The 27,221-nt window shown below is 47.6% G+C and overlaps 1 protein-coding gene and 1 pseudogene across 2 annotated transcripts in view; one reads left to right on the top strand and one right to left on the bottom strand.

Moving 5' to 3' along the window:
• The window catches only part of CUX2 (cut like homeobox 2), a gene marked incomplete at its 5' end in the record, with an annotated part of 216,293 nt that overhangs the window by 167,544 nt on the left and 21,528 nt on the right, over nucleotides 1-27,221 (top strand). Inside the window, 10 exon segments of the mRNA XM_081113382.1 lie at nucleotides 1,709-1,787; nucleotides 12,356-12,365; nucleotides 12,367-12,387; nucleotides 12,389-12,430; nucleotides 15,735-15,904; nucleotides 16,941-17,064; nucleotides 18,786-18,862; nucleotides 19,693-19,759; nucleotides 20,939-20,987; nucleotides 24,014-24,118. Coding sequence (XP_080969508.1) covers nucleotides 1,709-1,787; nucleotides 12,356-12,365; nucleotides 12,367-12,387; nucleotides 12,389-12,430; nucleotides 15,735-15,904; nucleotides 16,941-17,064; nucleotides 18,786-18,862; nucleotides 19,693-19,759; nucleotides 20,939-20,987; nucleotides 24,014-24,118 — 744 coding nt within the window.
• LOC308534812 (large ribosomal subunit protein uL15-like) lies at nucleotides 4,994-5,439 on the bottom strand (annotated as a pseudogene). Its single transcript has one exon. The product of its transcript is annotated as a large ribosomal subunit protein uL15-like (transcript).

The following is a 27,221-nucleotide window of genomic DNA, read 5'->3' as shown; positions in this document are numbered from 1 at the left end:
GTCAGACAGGACCCAAGTGAGTGCAACCCACTTGGATTTGTTCTTTCAACAAGTTGTGTTGAGCACCCTCTGTGCACCAGACAGAGTGCTCCCAGAGGGAAGGAATTCAATAACAAACACCTTCTTAATTGGGATTCACTGGGATTCATAAGAAAAGCCCAACTCTGAAAGAGGGTGATTGAGAAGTAGATGCTCTGACAGATTCATCGTTTAGGACAGCGGTCGCCAACCGGTGGTCTGCGGACCACTGGTCGTCGGTGAGGTCCAAAAGGTTGGCAACCGCTGGTTTAGGAAGTTGGCACCAGACAGAGAGGTATATCAGTGCCAGGGAGAATAAAGCTGTTCCAGTCCAAAGGGAGATAGCCGCACCAGGATGTCCTTGAGGAGGATAGGGATGGTAGCACATGGGTACCAGGAGCTCATATGCAGGGGAGGCCAGGGTTAAGCCAAAGGGACTGACCATCAAGAGCCACCATCAAAACAGCTTGAGGCCAGAGCTCGGAATTCAGAACCCAGAGCAGATGGATGTGGAGCTGAGCCCCAGCTATGTCTCTCTTAAATGCATCTCATGGAGTCAAACTGGCAGAACAAGAAAAGCCTGTGAGTAAGAAAATGAGCTCGTGCGAAGCTGGTTTGGCTCAGTGGATGGAGAGTCGGCTTGCGGACTGAGGGGTCCCGGGTTCGATTCCGGTCAAGGGCATGTGCCTGGGTTGCGGGCACATCCCCAGTGGGAGATGTGCAGGAGGCAGCTGATCAGTGTTTCTCTCTCATCGATGTTTCTGACTCTCTATCTCTCTCCCTTCCTCTCTGTAAAAAATCAATAAAATATATTAAAAAAAAAAGAAGAAAGAAAATGAGCTCGTGAATGTAGGTCTTCACCACTGAGTTAGTCACCCATGTATATCAGTCAAGAAGCATTTATTGAGTGCCTTTGGTATACCAGGAACTATTTCATATAACCCTGTCACCCTTGACATTTGTTGAAGCTACTTGCTATCTTACTAGAGATTTCATGATTTCTCTTTAATTTTCAGTGGCAAGAAATATTCCCCAAGTGTACCTCCCTTTTCCTCAAAACATGGGTCATGTTTGAACATCCAGTGTGGCCTTTTAATAATAAGAATAATAATAGTATGCCAAAACCGGTTTGGCTCAGTGGATAGAGCGTCGGCCTGCGGACTGAAGGGTCCCAGGTTCGATTCCGGTCAAGGGCATGTACCTGGGTTGCGGGCACATCCCCAGTGGGAGATGTGCAGGAGGCAGCTGATCGATGTTTCTCTCTCATCGATGTTTCTGGCTCTCTATCTCTCTCCCTTCTTCTCTGTAAAAAATCAATAAAATATATTTTTTAAAAAAAAGAATAATAATAGTAACTGTAAATAACCTACTATGTGCCCTGTGCTAATAGCTGCTTATATGCAGCTTCATTTAATCCTCACAACAGGCCTAGGAAGTAGGTTCTATTACTTACTCCCATTTTACAGATGAGGAAACTGAGGGTCAGAGAGGGCCAGTGACTTGCCCAAGGTTACACAGCCAGAATGCAATAGAGCTGGGATGTGAACCTGAATTTTCTAACTCCATATTTTCAACCTTCATTTTCCCTCTCCCACCTCCCATCCCATGTTTGCACAGGTTGAAAATGATCAAATTTGCTTGTAGGCTCATAGACCATGGTTACACATGACTTTTTCTTTTGTTTCCAAAGGTGGTGGCCCTTAGTAAAAGAAGTCAGGAAGCTGAGGCTGCTTTCTTGAATGTTTACAAGCAATTAATTGAAACACCAGGTAAGAAATGCTTGGGCTCCATAATTAAAGAATTAACTAGAAGAAACAGCCATTACACAGGAGCTTCCTCATGGTGGAGTCTGGGGATAGGCGGAGACTCCTGGGCAAGTTCATGCCTCCCATGGGTGGGGATTGTGGGGAGTGATAGGTTCTGTGCCCAGTCTGGTGTGACATCCCCACATGGATCCTCCATCTCCCCCACTACCTTCTAATGTCAGCCAGAGAGCTTTGGGGGGCTCCTGGCATGGTCTCTCACCTGGACTTTCTTGGGAAGCCAAGAAGCCTGTCTTGCCCCCCAGAGGACAAATGGCACCAAGTGCTTTCCGCCAGCAGAGTGTGCTGAAAGAAAGACCTCAAAAGTTTCCTCCAACATGGTGCAGCCAACCTCAAAAATTTGATGTAGTCCTGGCCGGCTTGGCTAAGTGGATAGAGCGTCAGTCTGCGGACTGAAGGGTCCCAGGTTCGATTCTGGCCAAGGGCACATACCTGGGTTGCGGGCTCGATCCCCAGTGGGGGGCGTGCAAGAGGCAGCCCATCAATGATTCTCTCTCATCATTGATGTTTCTATCTATCTCTCTCTCCTGCCTCTCTCCTCCCTCTCTCCTCTCTCTCTCCTCTCTGAAATTAATAAAGAGATATTTTTTTAAAAAAAAATTTGATGTAGAGCAAAAGCCAAACCCAAAAAAACATGTACTATATTGCTCTATTTACATAAAACCTGAAGACAGACAAAAATTAACCTGTCAGCACTATTCACAGTGGACAAAAGGGGGAAACAACCCAAATGTCCATCAGTGGATGAATGGATAAACAAATAAGCTCTGTCCGTTCAATGGACTATGATTCAGTAATTCTATATAATAAAGAGCTAATATGCAAATGGGCATCACACCCTCGCACCCTTGCACGGGAGCCAGGGGGACCTGAGGCTGGACCCGGGGAGAGGCTGCGCCCCCTGCCCTGCGGGGCTTGACGGGGCTGGGGCCAGCCGGGTCTGGGTCTTGCATGATTTCAAGGTGCACGCGGGTGGGCGGGGACTTGACTCTGGGTCCCGTGGTGTGCTCCAGACTCTTACAGGAGGGAGATTTTCATATACATTTTACTAATTTTCTTTCATTTCTGACACTTCTATTATAGAGAAAGGGCAAATACCAATATTAAAATATTTCCTCTAATTAATTCCCTTTTAATGTGCACGAATTCCATGCCCCGGGCCACTAGTAAAAATAACACTGACACATGCTACAATGTGGATGAGCCTCAAAAACATGATCCTGGGTGAAATAAGCCAATCATAAAAGGCCACATAATAAAGGATTCCATTTATATGAAGTGTCCAAAATAGGCAAATCTATAGAGACAGAAATCAGATTGATGATTACCAGGCAGGCAGGGAGGAGGGAATGGGGAGTGAGTGCTTAATGCAGCCGTGGGCAAACTATGGCCCGCGGGCCGGATCCGGCCCGTTTGAAATGAATAAAACTAAAAAAAAAAAAAAAAAAAAAAAAAAAAAAGACCATACCCTTTTATGTAATGATGTTTACTTTGAATTTATATTAGTTCACACAAACACTCCATCCATGCTTTTGTTCCGGCCCTCCGGTCCAGTTTAAGAACCCATTGTGGCCCTCGAGTCAAAAAGTTTGCCCACCCCTGGCTTAATGGGTACCAGGTTTCCTTTTAAGGGTATAAAAATGTTTTGGGACTAGATAAAGGTGGTGGTTATACTAATGCTGCTGAATTGTACACTTTTAAATGGTTACTTTTATGTTATAAGAATTTCACCTCAATTTAAAAAACATTAACCTGTGTTATTAGACATCGAGTGGCAACAGTTCCTGGGAGGGGCCTCCAGGGGCTGGAGATGTTGTTTCTTGATATACTTCCATAAAAAGTTGGACTTATTAAAAATGGCCCATCCTTTGCCACCATCTCATTTATTGACTCAGAAAAGAGAGCCTAGAAAGGTGTAGTGATTTGTTAACAGTGGTGGAGCTGTGAGGAGACCCCACTGTGCTAACTCCCTCTACTCAGACAGCCCCCTGACCTTTCCCACGTCCTTCCATGAGCTGCAGGAATCAGTGCTGTGGGTATTGATTGGGGTTTGATTGAAGAGGAAAGTGCGATCCCACTGTAAGCCAAGCCACGGAGAAGGCAGAGTCATTTACATTTGAAATAAAAATTGTTTGTGGGATCTTTGAATTTAGGAAGGGAGCGTTCCTCATCTCACCTGTCTTGGGCAACTTTAGAAAATATCCTCCCAAAATTCATGGCCACCCTGAACCTCAGAATGTCACCTTATTTGGAAACAGGGTCTTTGCAGGTATAGTTAGTGAAGGACTTCTAGATGAGACCATCCTGGAATTAGGGTGGGTTTGTGGCCACATCACTCCAGTCTCTGCCTGTCTTCACATGGGCTTCTTCTCTCTTTGTCTCGTGTCCCAGTTCTCCCTCTCCTTTCTCTAATAAGGATTTGGAGTCATTGGATTTAGGGCCCACCCAGATAGTCCAAGACCCTCTCATCTCAAGATCTGTAACTTCGTTACATTTGCAAAGACCCTTTTTCCAAATAAGGTCACATTCACAGGTTCCAGGGATTAGGACATGGACATATGCTCAGGGGTCACCATTCAGCCCCTACAGAGGCATCTGCAGCCTTGACCCCCTCTGCCCCAGTCCTATGCTCTGCCCTGATTCTACTCTCAGGAAGGCAGCATGACCATGTGGGCTTTCTCAATGAGAATGCTTTGGTAGTGAGAATGGCTGGAGCTAAACAGCACAGCCCCCCCAGGGCTCTGTGCCCTGCCCCACTCTCCCCCACCAGATGGCATAGCCCTGTAGTGTGAGACTGAAATAGCCATGTGTCTGCAGCCCCTGAAGACCACACCAGACATATCCAAGAAGCCCTTTGCAGCTTTTTTTTTTTTTTTTTACCTTTCAACTATTTAATATTTATCTACACAAGCGTTACCAACAGGTATCATTCTCACTTTATAAATGAAAAGTTCAAGTCAGGATCGGTCAAAAGGCTTCTTTCTTCCTCACGGAAGTTTGCAGAGGACCCCAGGCCTTGATACCCTAACTCCTAGAACCTGTAAGGGAGGTTTTCAAAGTACAGGTAGGGAGGTAGAGATGCCAAAGGACCTACACTCAGACCAGAAGACAAAGGTACTTGGACATTTTAATGAACTTCCCTCCATGTAGCTTCAAGCTACCAGGACACAGGCCCCACAAACACCCTTAATCTTCTCCTCAGCTCTTCTGCTGAAGAACTTGGCCTTCACAATGACAGGCTGCTTTGGGAGCTCTCCCTTCCCCAGAACTTTGTAGTAGCCCAATCGCACCACATCAATGATGGGAGCAACTTCAGTCTTGCTTTTGGCAGCATTCACCCGTGTCTGCTCACTGACCAGGGTCCACAGTTTATCAAGGTTGACAGTTGGGCAGAAACTCTGGTTCCTCTTCAAGTGGTAATGCTTCATACCAACTTTCCCAAAGTAACCTGGGTGATATTTGTCTAAGTTGATCCTGTGATGATGCAGGCCGCCAGCATTACCACGGCCCCCCGGGTGCTTCCTGTGCTTGCCGATGCGGCCATGGCCGTGGCTCACGTGGCCCCAAAGTTTCCGGTCTTCCTCAGTCTGGATGGCATGTCGGTGGACGAGTTGCAAGAGGGAGCCCTTTCCAGCTTTTTGTTTATAAGGTCTTCACCCACATCAGAGTTATTCTGAAACATTTTGGAAAAATATACCCTCCTATTTCGCACTCTTTTCTATTTTTCAAGACCCAGTCTCAATAACAAATGACATTGGAGGGTGACTCAGTACAGAGCCCAAGGTTGCCTCCTAGGAGTCCTCACACCAGGCTCCTTCACTGGGCCCCGTAGTACCTCATCTATAGCACCAGGGGGCAGCACTGATACAGGCTTGTGTTTCCAGGCTTAGGGCCAGATCCAGGTTGGAGTCCTGCCTGTACCACTTACTCTCGGGGTGACTGCGGATGAATTAATTCACCTCCCTGAGCTTCAGGCTTCTCTTCTATAGATTGGGAGTAAAATGAGAACCTACCTCATACAGTTGTGGGAGGCTTCAGCAAGCATGGCGCATAGTGGTACTTTGCTAAGTGACACCTACTGTCATGTATCTGGCTTCCCTTGGAGAAGTAAAATTCTCCAAGCCTGCGACTGAGTCATACTAATTTTATAACCCAGAACACCGTACACAGTAGGCGCCTAATAACTGTTTGGTGAATGAATTAGAAATACGACTCAGATGCAGAAAGGGGAGGAAGGGTTATTTGAATAAAAAGCCCTCTGCTTGTCATGTGTTTATTTACGCAGATAGCATTTATTGAGTGCCTGCTGTGTGCCTGGTACTTGCAAGACACTGGGAACATGACCATGAGCTCACTGGTGCAGATGGGAGCCCAGCCCTCAGGGAGCTTGCATTCTGGTGGCAGAGGTGACCAGATCATTGCTCGAATAACCAGCCTGCTGTCACAAACCCAGGGGAACGCCAGCGACTCTAGTGCTTGGGAATGAGAAGGCGCTTACAGCCCCCACTTGAAAAGGAGGTCTCATTTCTGGGGTTCATTATGGGACCCCCATCTCTCTGGAGATACGGCTGTTACCACAATCACAGAGCCAGGATTGCAGTGCCAGCTGGGGGGCCTTGAGAGCCCCCAAGACAGGCAGGAACTTTCCAGAAGGTCCTTGTGTCCTCTCACCCTCTCCCCAAAGGGTTGTTCCCAGCCTGGTGCTGACTCCACGCGTCTGATTTCCCAGCTCCCTCCCTGGAAATGGAGGGGCAGGGGGAAACGTATGTCCCCAGCTGTCACCAAGTTAGAGAATGAGGAGCCCTAACTGATGGAGACGTACCATACGAACAGCCCCTTTAGGGGCTCTAATTCATTCTGAGACATTTAAGAATAACAAAATGTTTTAATGATTTCTTGGGGGAATTAGGAAGACATATTTTGTTCTCATTAAATTTTATCCGCAGACACAAGAACCAAATGTCAGATGTGTTTTTGGTGCTCAGAGCTACCCTGCTCGCTGTCTTCCCCACACACACGGCCCCAACCCCCTCCATAAAAATAACACTCCAGGAAAATTTGCCAGGATATGCACTCTCCTGTTTTTATATTTCTTGACAGGCAAATTATTTGTGGAAATACTCCCCCCACCCCCCCGCGAAGCCACACAAGTCCTGATTCAACATTTTTGTTTTGAATGACTGCTGCCAACGCAAATCTTTGGCAGAGAATGCGATATAGTGTGATTGCTCAGCAAGTATTTTGATAAGTGTGCAGCCTGTATGTCTGTAATTACGAAAGAAGACCGTAAATCTTTTGGATATTGTTCACACAGATGTGGCGTGAAGTGAGAGAAAAAAAGCAGTAAAACGTGTTAAAAGCATAATTAATGTCATTGTTGTGGAGGATGATTTGATTTAAACCTTTCTGACTTCTGGATCCAAGACAGCTGATTTCTTTATCACGCTCATAGAGTCACTAGGAACCGACCCAGCTTCAGAAAGCTAACTTGTTAACTAAATGATTAGTTAAAAGCAAAAAAGGAAAAGAATCAAAATAAGCAAAGAGCGAGTAAGAGGGAGGCTGAAGAGATAAGATTAGAGGGGTGAGTGCCCCAAAATGTGTTTTCTGCTTTAGTTTGGTTTTTAAAAATCTGATGCGGGCCCTAACCTGGTTTGGTTCAGTGGATAGAGCATCGGCCTGCAGACTGAAGGGTCCCAGGTTCGATTCCAGCCAAGGGCTTATACCTTGGTTGCAGGCACATCCCCAGTAGGGGGTGTGCAGGAGTCAGCTGATCGAAGTTTCTCTCTCATCGATGTTTCTAAATCTCTATCCCTCTCCCTTCCTCTCTGTAAAAAACTCAATAAAATATTTTTTTTAAAAAAAGACCCTATTTCAAAAAAAAAAATCTGATGCGGGAGATCTCCCTGCTCCTCCTCAGGAGGCAAAAAGCTGGTCAGCTTAGGGGCTTGAGCTACAGCGGCAGACACAGGTGATAGACTTTCAGCTTGGTGTTTTCGAGCTGTGTGACCTGGGACAGGGCCTGAACCTCTCTGAGCTCTGGTTTCTGTGTCTTTAGCAAAGGGATAATAATAAAACCTATTCATACATTGACCTGAGGATTTGATATGCTGTGCATAAAAGCATTTGGAGGGTTTAGTAATCAGTAGCCCATTGCAACGCTGACATCAGGGGACAAATTACAGAGTCACAAGTGTTTGCTGTTGATTTCACAAGGTTCTGTCAGTTGTTACAGGTGTGAAGTGAGCTGTTTAGCCAACAGGGTTACTGAGTCTATGGAATAGGAAAATTCTTTGTGATATTTAGGGATTTAACATTTTTTTCTCCCCAATTATAAAAGTCCCGTATGCACACTGTCAAATTCAGAAAATACAGAAAAGTAGAAAGGAGAGAAAACTACCTACTAGAAAAGCAGTGGGACTGTTTTGTTGCTTTTCTTTCTGACCTTTTTTCCCCACGTACTTTTTCAAAATCGTCATTCATTCTACATGAATCATTTGCATCCTGTTTCCTTTCACCCACCACAAGCATCGTTTTCCCGTGTGATTAAAAATCCTGAGTAACTTTTTTCATTGTGTGTCACACTCTCTTGTGTGGCTGTATTGTAATTTACAGAATCTCCTCTCCAACACTGGGCATTTAAGGTGCTCAGGAACACACAACTTATAGGTATTGTGCTATAGTTCACAGGACAAGGAAGAAAACTTGTACCCTTAGCCCATTTTTCTATCAGAGAGATCTCGTATTGATTTGTAGATGCTCTTCATATATTAGGGATATTAACCTTTGTCCTGGTAAATATATTTTCTATTCCCTCTCCTGGTTTGCCTTTTGTTTATAATGTCTCTTGCATATGGTGCATAGTAGGCATTCAAAAAATGTTTGTGGACAGTAGAGAATTTTACTAAACCTTTGCTTTATGGCTTCTGGATTTCATGTCATATTTTAAAAGCCTCTTTTTAACTCAAGGTTATAGGTTATTTATTACTTTTATAATCTTAACTTTTAAAAATTTGAATCTCTGAACCATCTGAAATACATGTTAGTGGAAGTGGAGAGGAAGGTTAAGAATTTAGCTTTGTGTTTGTCCCAAATGACTAGTTCTACTGCCACCTAGTGGATAAGCCCCCTTCACAGGTATAGGAAATAAGGATTTTAGTATAATGAGAAACTGTCTCTGCCTGTCCTCACCTCCTTCCCTTCCTCCCCACATATGCCTCCTCTTGGTTGGTAGTGTAGGGTCGGGAACACTAAAGGGTAACATAAAAAACTACTTTACCCATAAAAAGGAAAAGCTTAATGTAACTGTCTACTTCCCTGAGCCTCTGATTCCCCATCTGGAAAAGCACACTTACCTCCTGGTACCTCTGGGAGGATTAAACCAGGTGAAAAGTGTAAAGTCCTTAGCTGAGTGTCTGGCACATAGTAAATGCTCAGTAAACAGTGGTTGTCATTGTTATTGTTGGTGTTATTATTACCATCACCACCCAGTGCCAAGAAAGAAGGCCTCTCTGTGCATGCTTAAGCCAGGAGACCTCCTGAAACAACCAGCCCTGGCAATGGAGAGAAGAAAAGGTGGGCGGACATATGTATAGCTCACAGCTGTGCATAAGGGACCGCACCCCTTCTGCTATTGAAAAACTAAGATTAAAGGATCAAAGTTATTCTCACTGCCACTGCCACCATCGATAGCCTGAGCCTCCCACCCACACAGGAGCCTGGAGCCGGGACCCAGATGGAAGTAGACTTATGTCTTGAAGTATATTGGAGGGGCGCATGCATACTTCTGCATATATGTGTTTCTAAACAGCCTCTTGGACAGCCTTTACGGTTCCAGCTTTCCTAAAAAAGCTCCAAATGCCACTTTCCCTCAGATGGACACGTGGGAGGAATGGGACAGCTTCTCCTAGATTCCTGACTCTCCCCCCACCCTCCAACCCATAGACCCTTTTTAAAAAACACCAACAGCATCAACTAGTGGTGGAAAGTGGAATAGATGTTTTACCCATCTCATCTGACAGTGCCTTTGGAAAGCCTGCTGTGGTATTAAAATATTATAAATTCCTTGGCAGTATTCTCTAGGGGTTTAGATTCAATGTAACCAAAATGAATTAGTCATTTTATTAAGCAATCTATGCACAGAGAGCAGGTTGATGGCTGTAAGACAAGGCACTCTGCCTCCTAACGGTGTTCCCCTTCCCTCACGCCTGCCAGGACCTGCCACCCCAATGGTTCCTGCTTGATCTTTCGCGTCTGCCAATGTGCTCAGTTAATCCATGTCTGATTTGGGGTTCCCTGTTTTGGCAGTTTTTTAAGGCTGGATCTCAGGTCGTTGGATTCCTTCTGCACTGCCCTTGTCTATATGTGGACCATCTGTATGTTGTAGGAGTGAAGTGGGGGAAATTTAAGTCCCCCTCATGGCTCTGGGCAGCTGCAGGTGTTGGCCGAAAGGTTTCCAGTGGAAATGCTGAGCCCGGCGGAAACCTGGGCATCCCTGGCTCCAGGGATGTTCTGTCACTTCTGACACCAGAGTATGAGGTTTGCCAGACACCAGGGCACACGGGTCACTTTGGAGACGGGATTCGACAGGACCCAGCACTTCCCCAGGCGCGGTCACTTGACATAAGGAGCAGCCTGAGTGCACCTGGCGCAGCACTGAAACTTTGAACACATTGTGTGCCTAGTGTCACCTTTCTGCTTCCTTCCTGCACCTTCAAAACCAGCATAGGGCCTTCACTCTCTGACTCTACCGCCCTCATCTGCAACCTTGATTCCCTCCTCCACGTAACATACCATATTCACAGGTTCTGAGTTAGGATGGGACACCTCGGGAATGTGGGGCATTATTCTGCCCCCAACAGAGACACCTCAAAGGAGGACTGAGGATTGAAAGCAAGATTTCCCGGGCCCTGTAGCCATCAGGCTCTCTGAGAAACCTCTTCCAAACATTTTAAAGATCTTTTGTCATTTCTCTTTGTGTTTGTAAGAGCAGCCAGTCACATTCAGCTGTGTCGAACAATACCATTAGACAGAGTAAGTGGGAAGCCCTTGGATTTGCCAGCCACTGTGGCCGAGCATTTTGCATACATATAATTTGGTAGAACATTCCAGTCTTCTGGATGCTAGTAATTTTTTCCCTCCCTTACCCAACCCCCAACAATGTAGCTCTGGGCTCTGTGAACTTCTCCCAAATAGGGAAGTAGGAAGAAGTGAGTTTACCCATACCCTGTCACATCTGGGACTTTCACACTGTCCTGGGGAGGAAATAATGAGTAGAAAATGCCCAGGGAAACGAGTATCATCGTTGCTGTGTACTTTTCAGAGCAGGGACCCTTCTCAACCCACAGCCTAATTCCTCAGTAGCTGGAGAGAATGAAGATGCAGGTGGATCAGAGCCCAGAGCCTGCTGCTTTCTCCTATAGAACAAGCTTGTCTCCCTGAACAACAGGTGAAGTGGATGCAGCAGGAGAGGAGTGGGCCTTTCTCACAGTTTGTACCCAATCAGTTACCACATGTTATGGGTTGAACTGTGTCCCCCTGGGTACCTGTGAATGTTTCCTTATTTGAAAATAGGGTCTTTGCAACTGTAATCACGTTAAAAGGAGTTAAAAGTTAGGTGAACCCTAATCCAGTATGACTGGTGTCCTTATAAGAAGGAGAGAGAGACACACACAGAGGAGAAAGCCATGTGACAATGGAGGCAGAGATTGAAGGGATGCTGCTACAAGCCAGGGATGCCAGCAACACCAGAAGCTGGGAGGGAGCATGGCTCTGCCCATACCTTGACTTTGTACATCTAGCTTCCAGAGCACAGTGTACGGGTTTTCTGGGGCTGCCATACCAAATTACCACAAACTGGGTGGTTTAAAACAACAGAAGTGCAGCTTGAAGGTGTTTAATAATCACCTTCCCTGAGCATCCCAGCTCTGAGGAGTAGGGCCCAGGGCCAAAGCACTCATTTCAGCAGGACTCCACCCCTACCTGATGACATCCAATGTTGATTGTATGCCCAGGATAGACTTAAAATAGGAATTTGAGTCCAGAGCCCAGAGAGGTCTGGTGCTTTGTCTAAGGTAACACAGCAAACCAGCAGCAAGGCCAAGAACAGAGCCCTCAGTCTTGTGCTCCTGACCCAATAGTAAGAAATCCCCCATGTCCTAACTCAAGGCAGCTTGGCCCACAGCAGAGTTACCTGGATTCAAATCCCACCTCTGCCACTTCTGAGCAAGGTGACCTTGGGCACATGGCACCTCTTCTCTGGGCCTTCATTTCCTTGTCTGGGAAATGGAGATGGCAGTATCTACTGTACCAGGCTTTACCTTCACACACTTCCTGTGCCTCAGTTTCCCTATCTGTAAAATAGGAATGCAACAATACCCACCTCACAGTGTTGTAGTGAAGACTGAATGAATTCTAAAATGTTCAAATACTTTGGCTGTTAGGATTCATCATAGCCTGACATGGGCTGAGTCATCTGAACCACTCCCCAACTCTCCCTCAAATTGGGGAGCCAGGAGGCAGTATAATGGGAAGAAGAGGCCCAAGGCCATTTCGGCCCAGCTACCAGTGTGCTGGCAGACTTCTGTGAAGTCACTGGACCCCACTCTCCCCCATCTGTGTACTGGAGTGAGGGGTGTTGCACAAATTAACCTGATAGGTCCCTCCACAGTGTGACTTTCTAAGCTGGAGTCTTTGGGTCCCAAAGTGACATTCAAAGGAGAACTGTTGGATTCTGGATCTCCCACGGACTGCTGAGATATATGAGGCTATTCCTGTCCCAGGGTTTCACAGAGGTCACAATGCAGACAGCCAGCCCCCAGGGCACCACGAGACCAGGAGCACTGCCTCCTCTCAGCAGTCAACACTTAGCAGTCCCTGCTACACCTCGCACTGTGCAATCTCTATACGTGTTCTCTCGCCCAGTCTTCACAGCCACGCTTTACATGTGCTGCCCCCTTTTACAGGTGAGAAAGTGAAGGTTCTAACTGTCCAAAGGTCCTTAAATCATACTGCCTCTCTCATCTGTTTTAATCTTCCAGTAATAGTTTCTGGGAAGTAGGCACTGTTACGTTTTTCTCACTTTACAAGTGGGGAAACTGAGGCTCAAGGCCCTAAGGGATTTGGACCCAAAATTGGACTTCAGATTCTGTGAGCTTACCCACCATGTTCTACCCTGTTAACAATGAAGGAGGGGGAAAGACAGAGCCCTGGAACCTGCTGAACCTGTATGAGTATCTCAGCAACCCCCTCCTCCAGCCTCTCCAGGGGCCACCTGAGCTCAGCTTCCCCTGGACAGAGCGACAAGGCAGCACCCTGGACCTGCAGGGCCTCCAAGCGAAACAAAACGTCAATCCCTGACTCTCGGAAGGGGGTCAGTGACATTTTATCACCTGAGTGTAAGCTTTTGGCTTGGATGGGCTCGTGGCAGCCGGTGCTCAAGCCATCAGCTGGATCTTTTCCACCTCCTTGGAACCAGAGTAAGCCCTCCTCCATGGCTTTTTGGAGCAGCACCCTCCAGTGTTTATCTAACTTCCCCGACCCTGGCAAGTGCCTGTTGCCTTTTCCCCCCTTTCTCAAAAAACCAGGACACAATAGGAAGCGTTTTCTTGAACTTATTAAAAAATCCAGACTTGTAAATTAATTTGTCCGTGTTGTACAAAGGCAGTGCAGATGAACTCATTAGCATGCACACAACAAATAATTATAGATGAATTTTTAGCTGGCCTGCCTAATGCGCTCGCTGGGTTAATTATGTCAATGTATAATTACATCAGCCCGGGGAGACATAATGGCATACCCCGCTGAGCAGGCCCTGCCTAATGACGGGTGTGGAGGGAGTGCTGACAGAGGAAAGACAGCGGCCTTCCCGCACACCTGCCTACCTCGGCACAAACACCCATTGTCCGAGCCTCTCACCACCTAAACAAATAGGCAGGAGGAAAGGGACCTTGTTCCAGCCAGACCTGAAGGCCCCGGGTATAGGCACTAACCCATTTCTTCCATCAGCAAATATTTATTTGGGTTGAGCTGTCCGTCCATCCACAAGGGGTCCAGCAAAGGAGCAAAAATAGTTGCGGTCCTGTGCCTGCCTTATGGTGGAGTTTCAGTTTAGTGTGCATTAGTTAGGTGGACTTGCAAATCACTAAAAATTATAAGTACAATGAATGCTGTGAAGGAAAGGTGCAGGCAACTGGAGGAGCTCATATCAGAGGACTGGTTGGTCAAGAAAGGCTTTCTGGAAAAAGTGACATTTGAGGTGGAAAGACGAGTCAGCATTAACTAGCTGAAAGGGGTACGGGAGGGCAGGGTGTTCCTGGCAGAGGCTCCTGCCTATAAAAGGCTCAGGTGGGGAAGGTGCATTTGAGGGGCTGAGGGAAGAAGGGCAGTGCGACTGGAGCTCAGAAAGGCAGGAAAAGCCAGGGCTTCCATTTGTTCTGAGCTGAGCAAGTGCCAGGCGCCATGCTGCGCACTTTGCATGGATCTTCTGCACAGCCCCATGAAGTGGGTACTTCTATGGTGAGGCACAGAGAGTTATAGTCTTTTGCCAAGGTCACACAGCAATCCTGAGAAGCAAGTATGGATTAGACCAAAACCCGGGGATCTGTCTCCAGGGTTCATACTCTTAATCCTTCTGTCCCCTAGCAGAGAACAGTGGCCAAGCAGATGCTGGCAGGAGACCCCGGTGGAAGGATGAAAAAGACTGAGGGCTCCGGTGCTTTTAAAAGGACTGTGGGCCAGACCCAGGACCCTTGATCTGGAGTGAGGAGGCCCTGGCTTTCCTGGGCCCCCATGAACACTCGCCTGTGGCTGCTGGGGGTGAAATGCCCACACCACTGGGACAGGAAGCATCAGAGAAAGAGACCCAATTCAAATCTCACCTCCACTCCTTAGCGGCTTACCTGGCTCCTCTGAGTCTCCTTTTCTCATCTGTGGAAATGAGGTGGATCCTAGCCAGCCTCCAGGGGATGCTGGGAGCATCATGGAGCCTGTTCCCATGGACAGGCTTGGTGACCTGGAAGATGCCACACCAACCCCTGGCATTATCCAGGTGTTCTTAGTACCTGCCTGGGTGGGGAACTGAGCAAAGCCACCTGGAAGAAAAGGTGCTGGATTCTAGATCTGAAGAAAGGAAGTGTTCGCTAGGTGACAGTGGGAGAGGGAACAGAATTCCAGGCAAATGCACCTGCACATTCCTCACTTCTTAGTTATTGGGAATTAAGGAGGCCTCTAACATCCAAGTGTGCATTTCCAGAAAAGCCATTATTTAATCATCCTTTGTGTCAAAAATGATGGTATATTAGTCCACTGAGAAGCACCCCAAAGATTCTGTGTGCAAGGCTGCTATTAGTGAAATGCAGGTGAAGGAAAATAGGGGGGAGCTGGGAGAACTGGGTGGAAGCATCCAGACCACATACAGCCTAAGGAAGTGCTGGGCAAGGCCTTGGGAGTGTCCTGTGCCCTCGGAGTAGTCCCATGTCCCCGGAAGCAGGTCCATCTCTATCTTCGCTGCTTTCAAGCCTTGTCTGGAGAGGTTGGCCTCGGACTGATGGATTTCAGAGCAAGGTCCTTGCTCAGTGACATTCCCTGTGGTTGGAAGCATGCAAGGCACAGTCTCATGGCCACCGTAGATGGCATCGTAGAATTTGGAAAGTGCCATTCTTGTTATTACCATTCCCAGCTGTTCAGGACACCCACATCTATGGGGACAACATGCATTCCCCTGAGCCAGTGCCTGGAAAAGACCTTCCTCATAAAGCAGAAAATCCACTTTGCTCCCCTAGACCATCAGAGCAACTCCAGGCAGCTCTTGTGGATTGTCCCCCTACCCCAGCTCCACATGGAAGGACCCGCCAGGTCCCATGGCTTCAGCCTGGGGTATCCCCCAGCCTTCAGAACCACCTACCACCCCTGTCCTCCTCTCTCTGCAGACCCTGTACCTGTATTTGAGCCAACGCGCAGCCTAGACGACAGACTGCAGCCCCCCGGCTTCAACCCCAGCGGGCATCCGCTGCGAGACCTCCACGCTTCGTGGAAGAGAAACCCCGAGCTCCTCAGCCCTAAAGGTACTGATAAGGCCTTCACAGGACGTCCATTGCAAACAACTTGTCTGTGGATCTTTGGCAGCCGAACTGTCCCTCCATAAAAAATTCAGCTCCAAAGGCATGCGCTAATCCCTGGGATGAGCTGCCCAGGCACCTGCAGTGAGCCAGGTGATGATTGAGCATCTGAGTGTGTGCCATCAACTGTGGGGAGGGGAGAACAGTGTGGAGGTTCCTCAGTAAGTTAAACCTAGAGTTACCCTGTGACAGAGCAATTCCACTCCTACCCCAAAGAATTAAAAGCGTGTACATCAATATTTATCAGCAGCATCATTCACAATGGCCAAATGGAAACAACTCAAATGTCCACCAACTGATGAATGGAAAAACAAAATGTGGCATATCCAAAAAATGGAATATTACTCAGCCATAAAAAGGCATGAAGGTCTGCTACATGCTACAACCTTGAAAACGTTATGATAGTGAAAGAAGCCAGTCACAAAAGGATATATATTATCATTCTGTTCATATGAAATATCCATAATACCTAAATCCATAGATACAGAAAGCAGGGCTGGTGATTGCCAGGGACTGAGGGAGATGGGAATGGGAGTGACTGTTTAATGGGGACAGGTGTCCTTTTGTGGTGGTGACAGGGTTATGGAATTGGTGGTAATGGTTGTACAATATTGTGAATACACTAATATCACTGAATTGTACACTTTAAAATGGTGAATTTTATGTTATGCATATTTTACCATGATTTTAAAGAAAAATAGGAAGGCCAAAGAGGCAGAGACAAGTCCGAGAGGGCAAAGGAAGCCTCAGGTGTGCTGTATGAGGTTGGCATGATGGGAGCTTGACTTACGTACGCGCACACTTGCTGGCTGCAGCCCAGCTGACCTCGGTGACAGCAGGTCCCAACAGCTGCGCTCTCCAACACTAAGTTTGGGAAATTGATTCTTCTCACAACTTTTGATCGATCTGATTTGCAGAAAGTGGCTCCAGTTGTCACGTTGCTCTCAGAAATGGGCATTTTTCCATCTTTTTCTTCCTCCAGAGCAGAGAGAGGGGTTGTCCCCAGCCGGGCCCACGCTGACCGAGGGGAGCCGCCTCCCCGGCATTCCCAGCAAAGCCCTCCTGACAGAAACTTTGCTGCAGAGAAATGAGGTGGAGAAACAAAAGTGAGTGGGGGAGGGACAGGCGGGCTCCTGCTGCCCCACCTGGCTGGGAGGTGGGATCAGGAAAGTCACTCCTGCCCAGGACAGCTGGGGAGTCCAGATGCAAGTTGGAGGTGAAGACATAGGCCTGGGTTTGAGCTCCATCTCAGTAGTTCAGTGGCCACCCTGGGCAGGTCACCTCACCTCTCTGAGCTTCAGTTTCCCCATCTGGAAAATGGAGCTAATGGCGGTTTATTAGCCAGAGTTCTCCAAAGAAACAGAACCAGTAGGATTTTTTTTTAGTTAATTGAGATGTATTTCAAGGACTTAAATCGCACAATTGGGGCTGGCAAATCTGAGTTGGTAGACCTGGCCAGCAGGCTAGAAACCGTCAGGCAGCAGTCAGTGTTACAGTCTTGAGGCAGAACTTCTTCCTTGGTTTTATTTTAAGACCTTCAACTAGTTAGATCAGGCCCACCTACATTAGTAAGAATATTCTCCTTTACTAATGTCAACTACTTGTAGATGTTAATCACATCTACAAAATACTTGACAGAAACACCTAAATGAGTGTGTGATGGGATAAATGGATATTATAGCTTAACTATGTGGACACTTAACATAACCATCACATGTGATATCAATCCCTAGTCTGCCATGGGAATGAAACAAGGTGACTCCTGTGCATTCTCATTAGCGTGGCACTCACACAGAGGAGGGTGTGTCAGTAAATGGTACCTTGGCAGTGGTGCAGCGGTAATATTTATAGAGCCACCTACTGTGTACTGGTCGCTATTTTAGAGACACAGCAGTGAATCAAAGGTACAAAACTCTCTGCCCTCCTAGAGTTTACTTCCTAGTGAGGAACACACAAATGAATAAGATAAGTAAAATAAGCGATATGTTAGATGATGATAAGGGTTTGAGGAGAAATAAAGCAGGGGAGGAAGAGGATGAGATGGAGGGCTGAAGTTTTAAATAGAACGTTGGTGGAGGCCTCAATGAGAAGGTGAGCAAAGTCCTAAGGAGGCAAGGGAGTGAGCCCTGCAGGTATCTAGGGGAAGGGTGTCACAGCAGAGGGAACAGCCAGTGCAAAGGGTCTGAGGCTGGTGTACTGAAACAGCAAGGAGATGAATGTGGCTGGAGTGGAGTGAAGGAGGGGGAGGAAGCAGGATGTGAGATCAGAGGTAAAGGGGACTCCTTCCCTAGAGTCTCTGAATCTGATGCTGTAAGGCCCAGGCTTTGCCTAAACCCTTCACTAGTCCAGGTAGGACCTCTCTTTTACTGCGATACTTGCATTACAACAGAACTGGGCCCCAATGGGCTGGATGGACATCCCAAGCTTCTGCCAAAAGGAGGGGAGAAATGCCTCTGGGGCAGTAATAGTAGCTGACAGTATTGAGGAACACACTAAGCATGCTTACAGTACCCACTGAAGCAGACCCCATCAGAAACCCCACTTTATAGACCAGGAAATTGAGGCCCAGAGAGAAGTTGCTGGCTGCCATAAGCCCCCCTCCCAAAATGCCGCGAGAAACTTAACTGGCCCAACCATTATGGGGGCCACATACCAGCAAAACAGTGGGGCAGCTAAATGCCTAAATGTCAAGTTTAAGGACATGTGTTGTGTTTAAGACAGAGGTGAAGAGTACAGGGAATGGGCAAGGGGATAGGAAACGGGTGGGGCTCAGGCAAGGCCCATTCAATGAGCAGAGCTGGCATGAGCAGGCCCGGTCTCTCCACAGGGGCCTTCAAGAAGTACAAATCACTTTGGCAGCCAGACTGGGGGAGGCAGAGGAAAAGATCAAGGTCCTACATTCAGGTATGTATGTGGCACATGGCCCTGGCCCTCACACAGCACCCTGGCCCTATCAGACCAGGAGGGGGAAGAGAGGCACTGACACTATGAACATAGGCCCAGGTGTTTCAGAATCAAGAGGGTAAGAAGGAAGTTTGGGAAGGGGAAGGAGAGAAATTTACATTACCCAGCGGGGGATTGAGCCCCCAGTCCCTGGAGGCCATACTACTGTGGAGAGAAGGTTTGAGCTAAAATTAAAATAGGGGTAGCAAATGTAAGGCCTCTGTGTCCTAGCACACAACTAAGCTAGTCAGGTTAGAGAAGACAGTAGGGTGGGGTGGGATCTGGGGTAAACTGGAGAAAGCAGCTTTATCTAAAGAGCACCAGCCAAAAAAAAAAGAGCACCAGCCAGGCACTGCCTTATGACCTAGTGTGGCCAATCCCTTCAATTTTCCTAGAAAAAAAATCAGAAATCTGGAATTTTATGAGAAATCCATCATTTATTATCATATACTTATATCTGTTGATTTTGTTACTCCTCACTGTCCCCCTTACTTGCCAGGTCTGGATCTCAGGGTGGATGAGCTATGGGTAGATCATCCTACCCAGGTGACCTAATGGTGCTAGAAGGCTCATACCCCAGGTCTTGGAACAGACAGCCCCCCTCCCCACCCCAGCCACTCCACATGCCTCTCACTAGCTTGGAGCTCCTATAGAACCTGTCACCAGTTCTAACCACAAGAAAGGTCTTTCCTCACTAGCCTAGACCTCATTCTGCCTTCCAGGCCCTGCAGGAGTGGGTTCCACCTCCCTGGGGGTGGGCAGCCTCACCCTGGCTCTTTACTTTTTCCCAGCGTTGAAGGCCACGCAGACAGAGCTGCTGGAGCTGCGGCGGAAATATGATGAGGAGGCAGCATCCAAGTAAGTGAACACCCTGCTGAGGTATGCCTCCTCCCTCTGACCCTCCCAGACATACCTTCACTTTCTGATTCTATATGAGGTACCCATTTTATTAAACACCCTCTGCTCCCCGCCCCACAGAGGCACACAGCCATATTCAGTGGTCATTGCTGTGCCATTTATGCACAACAGACTATAAATGGCATTCTGGGTCTACTGGGCAGGGACCTGCGCCTTACCCCAGCCTCCTGGGGCTGTCCCACTCCCCAGCTCCACAGTCCAACCCTCAGGGCCAAGTGTCATTCACTTAAATTACTCTGTACTCAATGTTTCTTCAGGATTTAAGACATTGCTTATTTCACAAACATTTATTTAGTGCTTACTATTTCCCCAGGACTATGCTGAGACCCTGGAGGAAACGTTAGACATAGCCCTGGCAGACACTGACTAATGTGCAGTGATAAATTCATTCATTCACAGACACTCCTGAGCATTTCCTGTATGCCCAATACTGTTCTGGGAAGAACAGGAGCCGCAAGAGGGAATAATAGGGAGCGGTGGGTTCCCTGAGGAGGTGTGAGGCCTGGAATATGAGCAGGAGATGGCCACATGAAGAACGCTGGGGAGTGTGCTCTGAGCAATTGGAAAAGCTTGTGCAGAGAGGGCCCTGAACATGCATGGAGCACATGCTTGGCTTATAGTCACCAAATGCTCCCCACAGGCCTCCTTTGGCCCCCACCCCACACCAGGAAGAAGGGCAGCCAAGGTGGAAGAGGCCTATTCGGCCCCCCTAGGTGCTGAAGGGAGGAGGGCAGCAGAGTAAATAAATGGCCACCATGGGGGAGTAGAGAGGGTACCTAGGACGACACTTTGGACCTGGTTCTCTTGAGGAAGGCATTCCAGGCAGAAGGCACGGTAGGAGGAAAAAGCTGGGAGGTGCAGCTCTGCGACAGCTTCAGAGAGTGGACCCTGGGGGAGGTGAGAGGCCAGGCTGCAGTCCTGAGGCCCATTTCCATTTCCCCGCAGCCTGGGTTCTTTTCCGTCCAGCCTAGTTTCTCCAGTAAGAAGGGTGGAAGTCAGCCTCCTTGGCCCTCAGTTTTGAAACCCTTGGGTTCAGGCAGGGGCTGGGGGTATCAGGATGGGTAGGGGGCCTGGTGGTGGCCAGAGTCCCTTCCTCAGGGCCTCATCTTTCTGTCTCAGGGCAGATGAAGTCAGCCTGATCATGACCAACCTGGAGAAAGCTAATCAGGTGAGGAAACCTGTGCTGGGGGACTCATTTTGCACGTGGTGGGGGTCTCGGGCCAGTCTGGGAGGAAGGGCTATGCTCAATCTGTATTTATTGAACTATGTGCCATACAGAGTGCTGAGGCTGGGAGATGTCTGGGACCCAGGCCCTGAGCTCCTGAAGGAAGGAGAGTGAGGGTGCTGACAGAATACTCAAAAATAGGACAGTCCAGGCAGCAGCAGTCAGAGAAGGGGCATTTGACCCAGATTCAGGAGTCAGGGAAGACATCTGGGAGGAAGGACCATGAAGCTGAGTCCAGATAAATCAGTCCAGACTGTAAAAGGATGGCATTCCAGGACAGGGAACGGCCTGGGCAAAAGCTGGGAGGCAGCCTGCACAGCAGGCAGGAGGCCTCTCTAGGTGTCTGCACAGCACGGGGAGGAGGGAAGCAGAGCATTGGCCAGTGATCCCAGCCCGCAAGTGCCCATCTCCAGGCCAAGTAGGGACATGGGTCTCTCCCAGCCAAGACTGAGTAAGGAGCCAGGGTTGGTGATGAGGCACAAGCCTAGGTCTGCTTCTCTCCCTCTCGCCCACCTGAGGTCTCCTCCAGCACTCTATCTGTAAATTCCCAGAAGTGGGATTGCTGGGGAAAGGATCGGTGCACTTATAATTTGGCAGATGTGGCCAAACTACCCTCCACGGGGTTGGGCCAATTTACACTCCATCCAGCAAGGTAGGAATGGGCCTGTGTCCCCGCCTTGCCAGTACCACCTGTTATCAGACTCAAAGATCTTTGCCATTCAGCTAGGCCCGTGGTCGGCAAACTGCGGCTCGCGAGCCACATGCGGCTCTTTGGCCCCTTGAGTGTGGCTCTTCCTAAGCCTTAGGAGTACCCCAATTAAGTTAATAACAATGTACCTACCTATATAGTTTTTTTTGTTTGTTTGTTTTTTTATATAGTTTAAGTTTAAAAAATTTGGCTCTCAAAAGAAATTTCAATCGTTGTACTGTTGATATTTGGCTCTGTTGACTAATGAGTTTGCCGACCACTAGTTACTAGGCTAAAGAAAAGGGATCTTAGTTTAAATAGAAAGCATTTTTCATGTTTATTCTTTCTGAGTATAAACTAAAACCTGCTCATTATAGAAAGTATGGAGAAGAAAATTAATGTCATCATATTAGGTTTTTAATATACTAAATGTGAACAAGCGGATTCTGGAGCAGAGCAGATCTATGCTGTTACTGACATAGCAATAACCATGCCAGTTTGCCCGAATTCTTACTTGGGGTGATGAGGCGAAAACCAGCTGGCACCCTAAATGCACCAGAGTTTGTACTGAACGTTAGCCCCTCCAGCCCCCCAAAATAGGAATCTGGGTAGTTCTGAGAGAGGGGCCTTCTGAGGCAGGGAGATAAATTATCTCCTGAGTGTCATGGTGAACAGAAGGGCAGGGGTCTGGGGTTTAGCATGTGGAATGCAAATGCTTCTCTCCAGGGGCAGATAAGACTGGTAGTGTTAAACCCAGCTTTATAGCCCAGCGGATGTCTCTACAGTCTGGGGCTCATCCCCCTCGAAATGTAAACACAGGCCCTCAAGGCAAATATCTCTGGCATTCTCACCAGCTCATCTGTCATAAATTGTCTTCCAAGGCCTGTCTTTTAGGCCAGATCCCAAGCTTCAGTAACAAGAATATTTTCTCTACAACCCCACACACCCAAACCGTAACTGACTTGAACCTTTTCTGGAATAAGGCAGGATACAATAAATAAACAAGTCCATTAAAAAATAGAATGTGCCCTAGCTGGTTGGATTCAGTGGATAGAGCATTGGCCTGCAGACTGAAGGGTCCTGGGTTTGATTTTGGTCAAGGGCACATGCCCAGGTTGCTGGCTCAATCCCCAGTAGGGGGCATGCAGGAGGCTGCCGATCCATGATTCTCTCTCATCATTGATGTTTCAATCTTTCCCTCTCCTTCCTCTCTGAAATCAATACAAATATATTTAAATAAATAAATAATCAAACAGAATGTGCCAATGGAGGTGTGTGGTTCTCTGTGTGTACATAGTGGGCATAGCATCGTGATTGTCAAGGTCAGTGTGTAAGTTAAACATAATCACTATGCCCTGTGTCACCAGCTGAGGGTAAAAAAAAAGTTGCAGCTGTTCTAATGTTTCAAGTAATGGCTCAAGATTCCACATAACCTGTTGATGTTAATAAAGTTAACCAGTTATTGACACACTTACATGTGTCAGGCACCAAGCTAAAATGCCTAATGAGTTGTGTTTTTCCAAATCACTTAATAAAAAACAACTCTAGAAGGTAGTTGCTGTTAGAATCCCCATTTTGTAGATAGGGAAACTGAAGCTGGGAGATGAAATCTCTTACCCAAGGTCACACACACCCAGGAAGTGACAACGTACAGATTTCTCTCCAAAGCCACAAGGCTGTGTTGTTAACATTTAGATGCTTCCTCCCAGGCTTTTTTTCTCAGAAATGTTTGCAGACCCAATTGAGTAAACCACCTCTTTCTGATTTAGAAGTATTTCAGTATGTCTCTGCAGTAGATGTGTTTCATTTTCCCCATTTCACAAAAGGAAAGCTGAGACCCAGGGAGGGGAAGTGCCTTGCCCAGGGGCCTTCAACAGCTTGTGGGCTGGGAAGCTGCCTCAGCAGATGCCCCATCCAGGATTCCACACCAGGTGGTCGGGGAGCTGGGGACAAACTTGCCTTCTGACCAGACAGGCCTGAAGTTTACTTGGGATACAGAGTGGCCTCAAGTGTGTAAAAAGTTGCCCATCCCATCAAGACGGCATCTCCCTCCTGCCCTTGTGGATTGGGAATGTTCTGACTCCTCTTGGAACCTCAAGAACCCTGGGGGAATCAAAAGCCAAGTCAAGGGTTCAAGACCCAAAAAGTAGGACCCTCAGCCCTCAACCCTGCCTGCCCAGCCCATGCCTAAGACGGTGGAGGGAGAAGGTGAAGGGCCAGGGTGACATCCATTGTGGCCCCATTCACTTCTTAACCACACTTGTCCCATTCTCCTCCTCAGAGAGCTGAGGCTGCCCAGCGGGAGGTGGAAAGTCTTCGGGAACAACTTGCCTCTGTCAACAGCTCCATCCGCCTGGCCTGCTGCTCCCCCCAGAATCCCAGTGGGGTAAGGATGGTGGGAGAGCCAGAGGGAAAGGTTGGGAAAGGCCATGTTTGTGGGTATGAATATGTGGGTTGTTTGTGTGCATCTGTGCGAAATTGTGCACATGGATGTGTGGGTTTCTGATGCTTACAGTGGGAATAACAGCTTAATTGCCAAGGTCACTTGCTTCAACAGTTAAGGGTAAAAATACAGCCCAGCTCTTAACTTTTCAAGCTCAAGCTTCCATATATCCTGATTAACTGGAAGTTCAGTATCTTCCTTTGAAAGTCCCCTCATGCCCAATTGTCCAAAAATGCCAGAAACCTACTCAGATCAAAGAGGGTCGTTCCTATTGCCAAATGTCTGCCCGGCAAGAGGGCAAGGGGGTGGGAAGGTATGATCAGTAGAGCAGCAGTGCAGTTTTGGTGGATGTCACCAGGTGTCGCTGTTGACCACTGGTCTCACACTGCTTGGTGAAGGCTTGGGACTACACCCTGCTGGTTCTCTGTATCATTCCAGACCCAGACAAAAATACATACCAAGATCTGATGTTAATGCACATATTTAGCCATTCGCGCCCAAAACATGAATTTTAATGCCACATGCTACGAAGAGCCAATCTTCTGTCATTAACCCTGAGGTCTCTGTATTTTTTTAACTGTATTTTTATTGATTTCAGAGAAGAAAGGAGAGGGAGAGAGATAGGAACATCAGTGATGAGAGAGAATCATTGATCAGCTGCCTCCTGCATGCCCCCCAATAGGGTTCGAGACCGCACCCAGGCACATGCCCTTGACCAGAATCTCACCCAGGACCCTTCATTCTGCAGACCGACGCTGTATCCACTGAAACAAACCGGCTAGGGCGTGAGGTCTCTGTATGAAGCCTGGTTGGCCAGTGCATCTTTCTCTTTCCCCCTGGTTGGTGTCCCTTTGGGTCCCAGGATCATTTCCTGCCAAAGGATTTTAGTCAGAACCACCCCAACCTATCCTTGTGTCATAGTTTAGAAGTCTCCATCTCTCTTCTCTCAGAAAGCCTTGAGTTCCTTATGTAAATTGATCCGCCTACTTCCAGATCTCTGCAGACAAGGCATTACATTCATGGTTCCTTACATAATAACAGGTCTACCCCAGGGTAATTTATTGTCTCCACCCATGAACCTGAACTGACGGGCATAATTTTAACCTTACCTGCCACCCTGATGCACTGGCCTGTGTCTGTTTCTATTTGAATATTGGAATGTGCATCTGTTTGTGACCTTTGGAAAATGACTGCATCTTTACTCTTAACTGTGCCTCAGTTTCTTCATCTGTACAAGTAAGATGTACATTGTAGGACTGTTAAAAGGATTACATGTAAAATGCCTAAAATGGGACTTGGCTCAATCTATGCTCAGTAAATATTTGATGCTACTGTTATTATTATTAATATGGTTTTGTTGTGTCTGGGTTTTTGCCCACAAGGACAATGGTCTTTTTGAGCATATACATGTCTGTGTGTGTCTGGTGATGTCCACATGAGTGTGTCTCCTTGACACCTGTGTATTTCTTTGTGTGTGTCAGTGTGTGTTGTGGCTATCAGTGTGTCTACCGGTGTCTATGTCCCAGGAGGCAGTGTGTGTGTTTCACTGTGCCTGGATGTCTGCTCATGAGGATGTCTAAGAGATAATTTGCTGATGGTTCTTAATTAACCCCGGTGGAACCCAGCAAATGCCTGTGCTAATCAGCCACTGGGATCTTGGCTAGTTTGGGGGTGAGCTTTTCTGAGCAGAACAGTGGCACTCGATGCTAATTAATTTAATGTGTTAATGGCATCCGCTTCCTGTTTTAATTGTCACTTATCTCCATGGAAGAATACCCAGGGTTGGCAGTGATGGGTTTTTGTTTTGTGTTGATTTGTTTTTGTAAAGCTTCTTAGATTCATTTGTAACTGAACTCAAAATCAGCCTGACTTCAGTTTCCCTCAAACAGCAACCTCTTTGTCTTCATCCAGGACAAAGGGACCATTTCCTAAAACCTAGAGAAGCAGTGGGACTTGGGGCTGGTGGCAAATTAGGAAAAGGCAGGAACCACCCCTAATGTGACCTGTGGCTACAAGGTCTTACGTCTTACCCTATGGGTCTCTTACTGCCTGGAATGGAGACATCCTACACCCATTTTAGAAACCCAAACCTTTGTCTATGCTGTTCCCTCTGCTGGGAACACCCTATCCCCACACTTCCTCACCCTGACCCTGGTCCTGATCCTGACCCTGACATTCTAACCCTGACACTCTAACCCTGACCCCAACCCCAACCCTAATCCTTAACTCTAACCCCAGTTCCTAGCCCTAGCTCTCACCCCTGATCCTGACCCTATTAACCTTTTGCTGAGTCATAATAGCTAGTTTGGCTGAGTCATGCTGTTTTTACATGTTGGGAGTTTTTTGCTCAGTCATGCTGGTGGATTGTTGCCAAGCCATGCTGGCGGTATTTGTGGAGTTGTGCTGGAGATTTTTGCTGAGTTATGGTACTGGATTTTTTTACTGAGTCATGCTAGTGAATTTTTGCTGAGTCATGCTAGCAGGTATTTGTTGGATCATGGTTTTCCTTTTTGCTGAGCCATGCTTGTTATTTTTGCTGAATCATGGTATTGACTCTACTGAGTCATGATTTTGATTTTTTGCTGAATCATGGTTTTAGCAAATGTTTTATTTACGTATCGTATATAATAAAACCCTAATATGCAAATCGACCAAATGGCGGAACAACTGGTCACTATGATGTGCATTGACCACCAGGGGGCAGACGCTCAACGTAGGAGCTGCCCCCTGGTGGTCAGTGCGCTCAGCCAGAAGCCGGGCTCATGGCTGGCAAGCGCAGCAGCAGTGGTGGGAGCCTCTCCTGCCTCCACTGCAGGTGGGCAGTAAGGAGCGAGGGGTCCCGGACTGCGAGAGCCCCGGACTGCGAGAGGGATGTCTGACTGCCGGCAGGTGGACATTCCTCAAGGGGTCCCGGACTGCGTGAGGGCACAGGCTGAGGGAACTACTCCTTCCTCTTCCAGAGCACAAATTTTGTGCACTAGGTCTCTAGTAATATACATAAGGGAAAATGTGCATATCATAAGTGAACAGCACATTGAATTTTTCA

This window comes from Myotis nattereri (genome assembly GCF_964212035.1).
Source record: "Myotis nattereri genome assembly, chromosome: 19".
Lineage (NCBI taxonomy): Eukaryota > Metazoa > Chordata > Mammalia > Chiroptera > Vespertilionidae > Myotis > Myotis nattereri.
Note: the sequence above shows the minus strand (reverse complement) of the source record. Positions and strands in the feature narration are given on the sequence as shown.